This window comes from Cibotium barometz, chromosome 28 (assembly GCF_041138505.1).
Source record: "Cibotium barometz isolate CiBa-2024 chromosome 28, ASM4113850v1, whole genome shotgun sequence".
NCBI lineage: Eukaryota > Viridiplantae > Streptophyta > Polypodiopsida > Cyatheales > Cibotiaceae > Cibotium > Cibotium barometz.
The window spans coordinates 26,980,593-26,993,233 of NC_141073.1; the positions used below are offsets into that span (position 1 = coordinate 26,980,593).

The 12,641-nt window shown below is 44.2% G+C and overlaps 1 protein-coding gene across 1 annotated transcript in view; it reads left to right on the top strand.

Moving 5' to 3' along the window:
• The first annotated feature begins 8,146 nt into the window (after positions 1–8,146).
• LOC147622690 (SH3 domain-containing protein 2-like) overlaps positions 8,147–12,641 on the top strand; it is an 80,396-nt gene continuing 75,901 nt past the window's right edge. The window contains exons 1-2 of the mRNA XM_086822298.1: positions 8,147–8,377; positions 8,506–8,615. Coding sequence (XP_086678424.1) covers positions 8,556–8,615 — 60 coding nt within the window. The 5' untranslated portion in view covers positions 8,147–8,377; positions 8,506–8,555. The remainder of the gene's footprint in view (positions 8,378–8,505; positions 8,616–12,641) is intronic.

Below are 12,641 nucleotides of genomic sequence, written 5' to 3' on the forward strand. Positions count from 1 at the left end.
TTTATTCTCTGCACAGACAAGGACTCCAAAATAGTGTCATCAGTAAAAGCTTCAATATGATCTTGGGGGAGAGTATGTCGTACCTCCTGAGTTTACCGTGGGGGAGATGGGTCAGGTGCCGGTACCTCCTCGGGGTTGGGAAGGTTAGTGGGAAATTCTATATGTTGAGAAGTGAGAGTAGAAAAAATGCAGTCTTCTTGAGACTTGTTAGTAGGCGGAGAATTAGGATATGGATTAAGTAATTTACTGGCTACATTAGAATACATGGGATAAGTAGGGTTAGATGATGAACTGGATGTCTCTTCTTGACCATGACCTGAGCTGGGGGAGGCTTGTCGAGTTTCATAAAATCTTGGAGCTCAGTGATGTCCTTAGAACTTATGTTAGGATATTCGATATGTGTTTTATCAAAAGTGTAGAGGACATTGGTTAACATGGATTCTAAATGTTTGTAGATATTATGGTATAGTTTTAGAATACCAAAAGAAAGATATAAGGAAGATTCACATAAGTTAAAGTGCTGGTGAGTATTGTAGACTTCTAGCCACCCATGGCTTATAATCCATTGATAACTTTGTGCTACCACCTCGCAGTTGGCCGGTGTTTTGAGGATATCATCTGGAACAAACATGTCAAATTGTTCGACACTGTTGTCCAGGATTTCAGAGTTTTGGAGCACCCAACACCAACTACGAAGGTTTAGCACAATAGGGTGCAATGGATAAAAGTAAATATCCTGTGGATTAGTTAATACTACATCCCCATGCAAAATTCCCATAATGATAGTGGGATCAGCATCACGCTCAGTATTTTGCTTAATGTGGGTTAGTTCACCTAGGCTTAGGTCCTCAGATAGATTTATATCATATTGAAGCAATGAGAGGGTTAGTGTAGACAAAAAAAAGAGTAAGAGTTTGAGGAGGGGCCCGAGGATTTACTGGCAACTGGAGGCTCGCTCAAGGAGTACGCTCAAGGAGTAGGCACATTTCATCTGTAGGTTCTTGTCTTTGACTTTGGTCCTATATGGCCAGTTGTCATTCCAATTCTTGTATACGGGAGTCATTGGTGCGCTGAGGAGGTTTGATATGGCTGTTTCTCTGACCACCCTTGTAACATCCAACTCCTCGAAGTACCTTGTTGCTTCCTCTTGCACGCGTCTGGTGGTAGCCTTCCTTCCCTTAGCTTTTGTGATTCTTTGAAGTCTTTCACCAGCCAATCTTTGACTGTCTTGTAACTGTTGGGTGACTTGCACCATTGCCTCTTGATGTGCAATCTCTGCATCTCAGCTTGATTGGTGCTAATAGTGTCATTAAGGGCTCTAACCTTCTCTGCATTTGCCTTGTTTGTTTGTTCTCTTTCTTGCTGTCTGCAAGTGGGTCACTCTTCTTTCTGCTTCCTTCAGACTTAAGGATAGCATATGGATACGGCCTTATAGCTCTTCTTCTTTGGCTAGGGATGTATGCTGGAGCTCCTGTACCTGCTGGGCATGGATGGCTGTTAGCTCTTGGTTATGGGTAACTTCTCTCTGAAGTTGCTCTTTAGCCTGCTCCAGCTGCGTTTTCAGATCCGTCTTCTCTTTAATTCTTTGTACAATAGTTTGGTTGAGAACCAAATTATTGTTTTCCAGTGCTTGGTACCTGGCCTTTTGCTCCTCGGTGGCCTTTAAACTCTTCATGATCACATCTCTATGTGTGGCCTCTGTCAAGTGTTCTTGCAAGGTCTATATTTGGTTGTTCGACTCTTGAACTTGCTTCTAGAGTGTGGCATTATGATCATGAAGCATATGTGTTATGAGGAGATGGCACCTCCATAGTCGTTGCTCTTGCTCCCATAGTGAGATGCACTTATGGTTGCTGCCCCTTCTAGTCTTGCATGCAGCAGATTCAATAGCTCATCCAATCCTTCGATAGTTTCTTGGAAGAAATTTAGTTTAGATTCTATTGGAATGATGGCTCTGGGATCATCTCTTCGTCCTCCACCAGACGCCTCCTTTTGCTTGGACTAGGTGTATCTTCATCCCTTGGCCTTTTACCTATATCCAATGGTGCTGCTGGGACTTGCATCGAGAGTGATGTTGCTTCTCCAAGCTCTTGGGGTTCTTCTGTTTTGGCACTGCTTTTGCTCCAATCTTTGGTTACATCCCCGCAGGTGTGTCTGACATAGTAGATTTTTTGAGTGGAGACAGGTTTTTGAATATTAGCTGAGCTGGGCTTTGAGGAGGAGTCATCTGCTGTGTTTCATCTTGTGTGGCCTCGCTGACAGTGGCTTCCTATTGCTCAAGTACTTCCTGGTATGACTTGATCTCTTGTGCGTGCTCAGCCTCTATCCTTTGTGTTTCCTCAGCCACATCTGGTATGACACCTCTCATCTTCCTTTCCATCTTCTTTTTTCTTCCTCTCTTAATCTCCTTCATTATTGTCTTTGTTTCCAGAAGGATAGCTTGCCTTTCTTGCATCTCTGTAGCAGTCAGTGTTGGTTGCTCTGGGAGGAGTGCCGATTGCATTTACTCTGCTGGTTCTGGTTCTGGCAGGGTCCTATGAGCCACATGGTTCAGTACCTGTGTCATCAGGTATGGGTACACAAGAGGGAGATATGCAACATTTATCATAGATGATGCACACCCCAAGTTGGAAGATTTTTGCATACAGCCAGACTAGAGAAAGGAATTCCTAACAATTCCACAATATAGCCATGTATATATGTGTGTGCCACCAACTCAACGAGTTGATCCCTTGTACATGCCACTAAAGAGGAGATGGACACTTGTCGAATTTTTAGAGGCCAAACAACGAGATTCGCATGTCTGTTATAACTTTCCAATCTTCATGCCAGCTACATTTACAGACATAAGGGAACAAAGAAAGCAGATGCTAAATTGGATACAGGCATGGCGCCGTATCTCGGACCCAGCAATAGTGGCTAGTGTTAGATTCCTAAAATTGCTCGTGGTCCTAATCGATCAACCACCCAAGGAACAATATGATGGGTATGAGGCTGAGCAATTGCAATTTGACATGAATCAAGGTCCCTTTGACAGAGGCATGATGCTGTACTATTATCGCTTTAGGTGTCTTCCTGCCTACATGCATGTCACATTCAAGGATATTGTGGACACAGGGTTCTAGAGATCACACTCAGCATTCAGAAGAAAAGCTTCAATCATGCTAAAACTTCTACCGTCATGAGTTCGGCAACCAAGTCTTTCGACCTCGGTAACAGGTTCTGAGGGTAGAACCCACATCAGGTAGGGGGGATGTTAAACCCATTTTGGATTAACAAGTATTCTCCTCCAATTGAAGACATTAATAAGTGTCGTGCAAAGGCACTATAAAAGTTGTGCATTATGAGATATTAGCCACCCAAGGCCTTAGTTAAGTAAGTTTTGGGCTCCCAAGTGTGAATAAGGGCCAAATGTATATAAGGCATTTTCTCATAAATGAATAGACACAATCCCCCTTTGTGCTATTGAGAGCTCTTCTTTGTGTCTTGAGAGAGATTGAGAGAGAGCATTATAGCATTGTGCCTCTTCTATTCTTGTATGTTACATGCTTGTGTTGGAGAGTGAGATAAAGTGATTGCCTTATGCGATGGTGCGAGCAACTTTACGGTAACAGCGTGGAGGTGGAGCTTGGAGGTTTGGAGTTTAACAAGTGAGCTTGGAGGCCTCAAGGGACTCAATTTCGAAGCATTGGTAAGTGCCCTATGACAGTTGTGTTCTATTTCTCTTCCCTTAGGTGAATGCATTGAGTTCCCTCTTGGAGGTGTGGTAGCCCATAACATTGTGACTATCTTGGTCCACACACCCTGCAAGGTATGAATATATATCAAGCGAAGGTGTTGAAAGATGTGATCTACATTAGTTGTAGGCACACTACCTTAGGATGGTGGATTTAATACTTGGAGACCTTAGACTATGATTTTATTAATCATAGTTCACTTGGGCAGCCTTAGGGACTCAAGTAGTGTAAGGACTAGGTCCACTAGTCATTGCAAGTGGATGTAAGTGGCATGGAAACTTGCTCTAGGTGCCTCCTTCTCTCCAGCTGTATAAATACCCCCTTGCCCCTATGTGAGTGCACACTTCTTATTTTATCCTATGTGGTGGACTCCTTTGTGGAGAGAAACAGTAGTGAACCTTTGTGGTACCAAAACTCTTATCATATGTCTATCTTTTGTGCAAGTTTTGTTTCACTCTTATGTAACATCTTGTGATAGGGACAAACATCTATGCTTGGTCTCAAAAATGATTGATTAAGAGTGGTCATTTTTTGGTTTACTTTATTGTCTATTTGAGTTTATGATTCATTGCTAAATCCAGTAGAATAAAGATTGGGTTAAGCTCCTGCTTAGTATGAAAGCTTTCTAATCTTTTCACATGGTATTCGAGCTTCCTTCCATGGGAATGCTTTTCATTTATTAGTTGAGAGAGGGCATATTTGTGAAAGTAGATATATCAGTTGAGAGAGGGCATATTTGTGAAAGTAGATATAAATCAGCCTTGTGAGCTATTGTTGGTGATTGGGAGCTCATTTCTTTATTTGTGAAAAGGGTGAGTGGATTGTGGGAGTGCTTCACTTATTGGGCATTAGAAGTTTTTCAATACTCTTGTGCATTGCTAATGAGTCATTCAATCACTGAACTTTTGCATTCTTCAAAGTGGCATTAGTGTTTGTGTCCACTCTCCATTATAGTGGCAAGAATATAGAGCTAGAGAGAAGCAACATTCTTTGTGTGAGAGAATATTTCCTCTACATTGTGGTAAAGAGGAAGGCATCATTGGGAGAGAGGAGAATTTGTGAGAGTTCCTTCTTTCATTCTTTATAAGCCCTATTACGCATAATGAACTAATGTTTTGATTTATTATTGTAAGATTCTTCCCTCCAGCTTTTGAGGTGTACAGGTGTAAGAATCTCCCCTTTTGATCTTGTAATTATTCCCCTCTTTGGAAATAAAAGAAAGATTTTGTTTTATCCTGTTTTGACCTAGAGAGAGAAAATGTCGAGAGAGATAATCCAAAATTGAGATATTTTTGGATATAAAAATCCTCCTAGTGTCTAAAATGGTTAACCAAATCTCTCTACAACTCTCCACATATTTGTTACAAGTATTCCATTCCTCCCTTCACTACATTCAACCAATTCATGGATGTACATGTGGTTGATTTGCCCGAGGTGGAGGCCATATATGTTTTATCCCAGGGCCTCACAATCAATGGCTTATTTTTTAGGGGCCTAAGCACAAGGGAGTTTTCTCCCAAGTCTCCTAGCCGACACTTGAGTATTATGTGTTAAAATTACAGCAATGTGATGAGCTATGGTGGATCAAATGCTAGAATCAACATCATTAACAAAGTGATTAGATAATAATTAAGACGTAATTAGTGAGCTGATAGCTTAATGTAGGCATGGATAATAAAAAACCAGCAAATTCTCATTAGGCCAATGCCTCAATTTATAGAGTTTACATCCAAGCATCTAATCCCACTGATTTCTCCTTGATTCACTCCACCTCTCCCATAATATCTCCACACCTCCTAAATCTTCTCATGCTACCCTTTATTCTCTCCCAGTAGATTCTTCTCACCTTTTCACAGGTTCTCTCCCAGTAGATTCTTCTCACCTTTTCACAGGTTCTCTCACGTTTACAGATTCTCTTTTACAGCCTCTTGCCAAGGGCTTGTTCCCGCACACACCCTATTCACTTGTATATTTCAACACCTCCCCTCAAGTAAATACTCCTAGCACACCTGGATCCTATACCAAGTTTCCCTCTTACTTGATAGTCTGCGCTCCTAGCACACCTCCCCTCAAGTGAACTTAGCACACCTGGACCCTGTACCAAGTTTCTCCCTTACTTGATAGTCCGCGCGACCAGTGCCTCGAGTCCCTAAACTCATAGTCCTTGACACTCTCTCTCTCTATGTGTCCAAGGCTACTACAAGTGCCCGTGACCTTGACTAAAGTGCTCACACATACATCTACCACATGGCCTACATCATCGGTGGTTCAGAGGTGGTTTTACTTTGTTGGGGCAAGTTACATTGAGTTGTGGGGTTTCTCTCTCTCTCTCTCTCTCTCTCTCTCTCAGAAAAGATGATCCGACTCCACTTCCTTTGGAGCCTCCATGAAGTTTGCCGATGTCGTTCCTTCTCCACTGGGTTTGCTGTAGCAGTCTCTTGCCATGTGTCCTGGCTATCCACAGTTGTGGCAAGTGAAGGTCCTTCCTCCTACTCTGCCTCTTCCTTGTCCTCGTCCTCGAGAGAATCCTCCTCGGTTGAAGAATGCTTTTTCTTCTCCTGCTGTTGAGTCGAGCCATTTCTTCTCTTTGCCTCTGCTCTCTTGCTCTAGTAGAGCTCCTTCTATCTCGTGTAGCTTCAATTCAGGTGCATTCTTTAGTGTTGCTACAATGTTTTCATATTCACCTTTGTCCACACTCTTCAGAAGCACAGCTAGTGCCTCATCATCTTCTACCTTTTTGTCCCAATAGCTGCCAGTTGTTGTTGCTTAATGCTTTTATATCTGTTCAAGTGTGTGATTAAAGGTTCGCTTTCCTTCATATCCAATTTGTAGAATTGCATTAACAGATTTATCTTTGAATTTTTAGCTTGTGTGCCAAATAATTTATTGAGTTCATCCCATGCATCTTTTGCCCATTATATCCCTGTGATGTGATGAATGATTTCATCATTTAAACCGAGTGCAATAAGTCCCAATGCTTTTTCATTCCTGCTCTTCCACTCATTTTTCCCTCTCACCTCCGGGCATTCATCTCTTCCCTCTATGGCAAATGGTATCGGGGGCAGCAAAGAGAGTAAATAAGCCGATGCAGAGTGGACGTGCATGCATTATATGAGGTTGCACAAACAAGTCAATTGAATTAAAGGAGGAAGAAAAGCTGTTAAATGCACGATACATGATAGATTGCAATAATCATAGGAAGAAAAGCTGTTAAATGCACGATACATGATAGATTGCAATAATCATAGGAAATTAAAAAAATGGCAAATAGAAGCGAGTCAAAAGACTTTATTAGATAAAGGCTACTCGTAAAACAAATTTTCAAAAGCTTACATGCTAACAGACAAAAGTTAAGCATACATCATCTGCTCAAGCACGATGGTTAGTGGACCAATGATGTAAATGAACTCGCAAAAGGGAACACGTGGCACATTTCCAATCTATCTTTGCTACTCCAGGGCACTTTTTGTGGGAAGAGATGAAGGAAAGAGAAAAGGAACAGGGTGGAGAACGATGGAGGGCACACCCCCCACGGGGTGACCTTGACAAGGGAAAGGGCCCTACTTTCGCGTCAAAGGAGACGGGTCACCCTAACAAGAGAGAAGTTGTTAAGGCCGTGGTTGTCGCTGACGGCGGCGAGACGGAGGACCAACCCCCCGCGATGAAGGTGAAGGGTGACCTGGGCAATAGGAAATGCACAGGGGTTTCTACAAGGGAGAAGGGTGACCCTTCCAAGAGAACATGCATGGGGTCTACAATGATGAACAGACCAAAGAACCACGATAAGTATTTGGTACCCAGGTTTGCATGTATATGCCCGAGTTTTTCTGTATGACCTTGCCCGGGTTTACCTGTCTGTTTAGATTTGATGCTGGGTTCTCCTTGGGCTGCAATTGGAGAAGTCTAAAAAGGAGACCGGTGATGGTGGAAAGAGAAAACGAATGGGGTTTGCAACGACGAAGGGCACGCCCCACACGGTAAGTATTCAGTTCTCGGGTTTACTTGTCTAGACGTTCTCGGGTTTACTTGTATGTGCCTAGGTTTTCTTGTATGACCTTTCCCGAGTTTACTTGTATGTTTGGATTTGATGTTGGATTCTACTTGGGTTGTAGGTGGAGAAGTCTAGAAAGGAGAAGAAGGGTGATGCTGCTGGAAAAAAGAGAAAAGGAACGGGGCAATGAACGGAAGGTACACGCCCCACGATAAGTACTATGCCCGTTCTCATTGGGATGTCAAGCCAAATGCCGCAAGCGATTTTGCCTTTTTTCATGCCCCACTTCCGCACGGTGGATCCCCTCATCACAAGCATTAAAGAAAGCGTGGTCGATCCCCTCATCACAAGCATTAAAGAAAGCGTGGAGATAGTCAGAAGCATTAAAGAAAGCGTGGAGACAGTGCCGAGGCTGATCTAACGGAGTTGTCTCGCCTACGACGTAGGAGGCTCTCTAGAGCCGTGGGACCTAATTCTCTCTCTCTCCCTCCCCGCGCCCGCGCCCGCCCCCCCGGCCCCTTATCGTCGCGGTAGCTTCTCCATTTTCCAACCTTCCCGGCCGTTCGCCTGCGCAAGCGACTGTGCCGTCTCCTCAGATCTGCAAGGTTGTGATGCGCGCTTCAACGCCGAATCCCGTTCTTCCATTGAGGTTCTGTACTCACTCCCTTTGCCTGCTCTATGCGAGTTTCTGATCTGACAAGCAAAGCCTTTACATCCATGGATTATCAAGAATGATCGCCATGTCGTTTTGACCAATGAATGAATTTCCCAATGCAGGATTTGTAGTCAATCGCTTTATATATGAGTGTGCTTCCACATCAAGGACCATGGATGCAATACGCAAACAAGCAAGTAAATTGCGGGAGCAGGTGGCCAAGCAACAACAAGTATGATCTAAAAGGCTTACAATCTATTACGGCCTAGCTTTTGGGGATATAATTTTTTTTCAACAGTACTATTTCAAAACTGTTTGGTAATTGAATGCGTGTGCATGCATATACGAGAGAGAGAGAGAGAGAGAGAGAGAGACGATGACGGCGATGATGACGACGACAACAGCTACGAGGCGACGAGGACCAGCCTTTTAATGCCATAGTGTAGTCAGCAGACCACTTATGTGAGAGATGATGATGGAGTCATACCCTAGCCAGCAGACTGTGTGTGTGTGTGTGTGGAGAGAGAGAGATAGGTTGATATTATCAACACAAAGGCCCATGGGATCAAAATAGCAGCACAAAATCATGATTTGTGAGAGAGCTAACTGAGGGTTTGCAAGTTAAATTCTTTATAGTGTTGATGGGCACAGCGAAATATGGCCATCTGGGCAGTGAATAATAGGCAAAGGTGGAGAGAGAGAGAGAGAGAGAGAGAGAGAGAGAGAGAGAGAGTATACATCATCATCTTCAAAAGATCCAAGCGGTCTATGAGAACCCATTTAACTGCCCTGTATCCTTCCACTTTCCCTTTTTGTCTTTCAGAAATTAAGAAAGATGGTGACTCCCCCCTCCAACCTCAATAGAATCACAGGGTCCAACAAGACGAACGGACACATAGGGAGATTGATGGATGCTCTTATTGGCGTGGACACACTGTAACATGTAGCGGAAGTATTCGTAATTTGAGGATCCTGTCACACAAATGCTCACACCGTCTTCTGTATCCTGAGTTTCGTGAGTTTAGCAATCCAATTTAAGACTTCAAACTTTAAGAGATTTGAGAGAGAGAGAGAGAGAGAGAGAGAGAGAGAGAGAGAAATTGTACACCGTATGGGGTCCCGAATTACCCACTGAACTATCTCGTTACCGGAATAGTATTTGTATTATTACTTTGAAGAGACCGACGGTGGACTACCGATAAGCCAAACGCAAGATCTAGGAAGACCAAGAGTCGGGCTGAATTGTACACGGCTGTAGAAGCACCAATAATGTTCAATCTCGAGCCTATGCACTCTTCCCAATGAATGTAGGAAGGTTGCAAATCTAAGGTTGAGAGAAGGGGCTGATTGGGACTGTTCTAGACTATGTATGAATGCTGAGTTTTACCTTCACCAAGTGGCTGTAGCAAAACGATGCATATGAGGGTGCTGAAAACTGTATGAATGCTGAAAACGCAAGGGGTACTAAAGGTTGAATGCTGTAGATGCTGGGTTTTACTGCATGAAGGTTGAATTGCTCAAGCGTTAATGCTCCTATATGGTGATGAGGAAAACGCTGAAGGTTGAGGTGCTGAATTCTGCAATCGCTTATGCTCCTTGTGCTGAAGGCTCCAAGCATTGAGTGCTTTAGGCTGATTATGATATGAATGAATGAAAGACTACATGCTCAGCTATTTATATGGACAAGGGATGCTGGTCGGCTGGCTACAGGGTTGGCCGACTGCACTTGTCTAGGCAAAATATATAAATGATGTAAAAAATGCCCAATAAATGCCATAAATTATGGGAATAATACTAGATAAATTCTGATGACTGCTAGATGATATCTGAAGGCTTCTGTAATGGTCTAGATTGCCTACATGCATATGGGATGATATAAATGCACACGTGTCCTGATGCAAACTCTAAGGTTTCTACTGACTCTATATGCATGAATGCATCTCTTCAAGTGGGTTAAGGGACTTGGACTGATTGACTGTCTAAGGCTGAGAATGACCTACGTAGCTCGTGCTTGACTTATCCTAGACTGAGGATTACAATGGGGTCACGGCGTACGACAATTATCATCCTAAAAAGGTACTAATAATGTACAATGTTGCACTGATGATGATGAGCCATCTTGTCACCATGCACTACAGTGCAGAGTGCATGTGACACGCACACATTACCAATACGGAGAAATTAGGAGGCACGGTGACAATTTGTTCAAGGTGCCTTCACAAGTGTAAAGGAGATTCTTTCATTACAAGAAGAACATCATGATAAGGAAATTGTAGGCTTGAAGGCTTTCCATGAGAAGGTGTCACAAGACGGAAGTGTGCTTACACTAATTAAAGACTGAATTCTTTATTAGCATGGTTAAGTTATTATATACATAGCCATGAATAAAGAAACACATCTCTGATATAACATTGGCTGAAAGCTGCAGGAGACTGCTGAAGATGATGAAGCAACACCATGTAGAGTAGGTACAACAGAGGCAGTGCTGAAGATAGACGATGAACTGCTGAAGTAGTGCTGTAGGTATGTCGCGATCAAAGGCAGCGAACAGGGATAAAACGCTGTTGCAGAAGTGTCGGTGATGTAACTGTGGATATAGAGGTGGAAGACGATGCTGCTGAGCACTGTTGAATAGCATGGGCTGGATGCGATGATTCACCGGGTTGCTGCTGCTGTGTGTAGAGGGTAGAGCTGCCGGCAACAATTGTTGATGAAGGTGATGTTGCTCTGCTGGGCTGCTGTAGCACATAGGGGGTAGAGTGTAGACGATTGGTTGATATTTGTTTTTATTATGTCATGATTTGCTGATTTATGAAGCACATCTTTATATATGGGGTTCGGTTGCTGGTTGGCCGAGATAAGGTTGTCGGCTAGCAACACGACACAAATGTCAAATAAAATGTCCTTTTTGGGCTGGGTAAATACGAGTGAGCCTGGTGGACCGACGAGGACCGTCCAAGGGGGTATCGCTGGGAAGCATGCCTAAATCCCGCATGGTCTGTTGGTACCAGCGGGGTAAAGGATCCTTGGGTGGCTGTTGGGAGCAGGAAGGTACGATGTTGCTTACCCATTTGACATGGCTGGTAGACATCCTTGGCTAGTTTGAGGCGGGGTATGCCTTCAACCAACTGGTCCCTAGACAACGCCATAGTCACAAGGGACGGGGGACGGCCATAAGTAGGGAACGGGGACGGGGGAGGGAACGGCACTCAAAAAATACTTTTTTTAAAAGTTTTTCTACTCCACACTTATTCTACTTTGGAAGTACATCAAAATGAGCACAAATTTACGCTAAAATGGTAAGCTTTTGAGTCATATTAACAAAATACGCCAATCAAAGAGTGAAGGCATTGACGGTTGAGGAGGATGCTATGGTTGAAGATGGCTTGAGCCTTGAGCAATGAGAGAGAGAGAGAGAGAGAGAGAGAGAGAGAGAGAGAGAGAGAGAGAACCTAGAGGCCTAGAGGCTTGGAAGTTGGAAGACTCAAGAGGCTTGAGAGAGAGAGAGAGAGAGAGAGAGAGAGAGAGAGTCTAGATAGTAGAGAGTAGAGCCTTGTGTGAGAGGCTTGGCAGTTGGAAGTTACTAAGTTAGAAGATTCAAGAAGCTTGAGGGAGAGAGACTAGAGAGAGTAGATACACTCATAGAGTGTAGCTTGAGGCTTGAGGCTTGAAAGTTGAGAGAGAGAGTTGCTTGAACTTTGAAAACTTGAAGGGGTGTGTGTGTGCTTGTAGCCTTGTTCTTATTTAGATATTAGATAGGCAAGAGAGAGAGGCAAGGGCAAGACGAGAGAGAGAGAGAGAGAGAGAGAGAGAGAGAGAGAGAGGCAAGGGCCAAGGCCCAAGGCCCCAAGGCTCAAGCCTAAAGGCCAAGCCTCAAGGCAAGAGAGAGGCAAGGGCCAAGGGCCAAGGCCCAAGCCTCAAAGGCTCAAGGCCTCGCCAAACGGCTAGAAACGGCCAAAAAAAACCAGTCTGACTGCGCCCCGTTCCTACTGCCGTCCCCCACAGCCGTCCCCGTTCCTACTACCGTCCCCTTCACCGTCCCTTGTGAGGGACGCCTCCAGGGGGGACGTCCGACCGTCCCTTGTGAGGGACGCCTCCAAGGGGACGTCCGACCGTCCCCTGCTGTCCCCGTTTGCTGAACCGTCCCGACCCGGCGTCCCTCCGTTCCAACAGTCCGTCCCTTCCGTCCCCTGTGACTATGGACAACGCATAGAGAGTGTCATAGGGCAGGTGACCATAGTGATAGTGCCATAGTCGT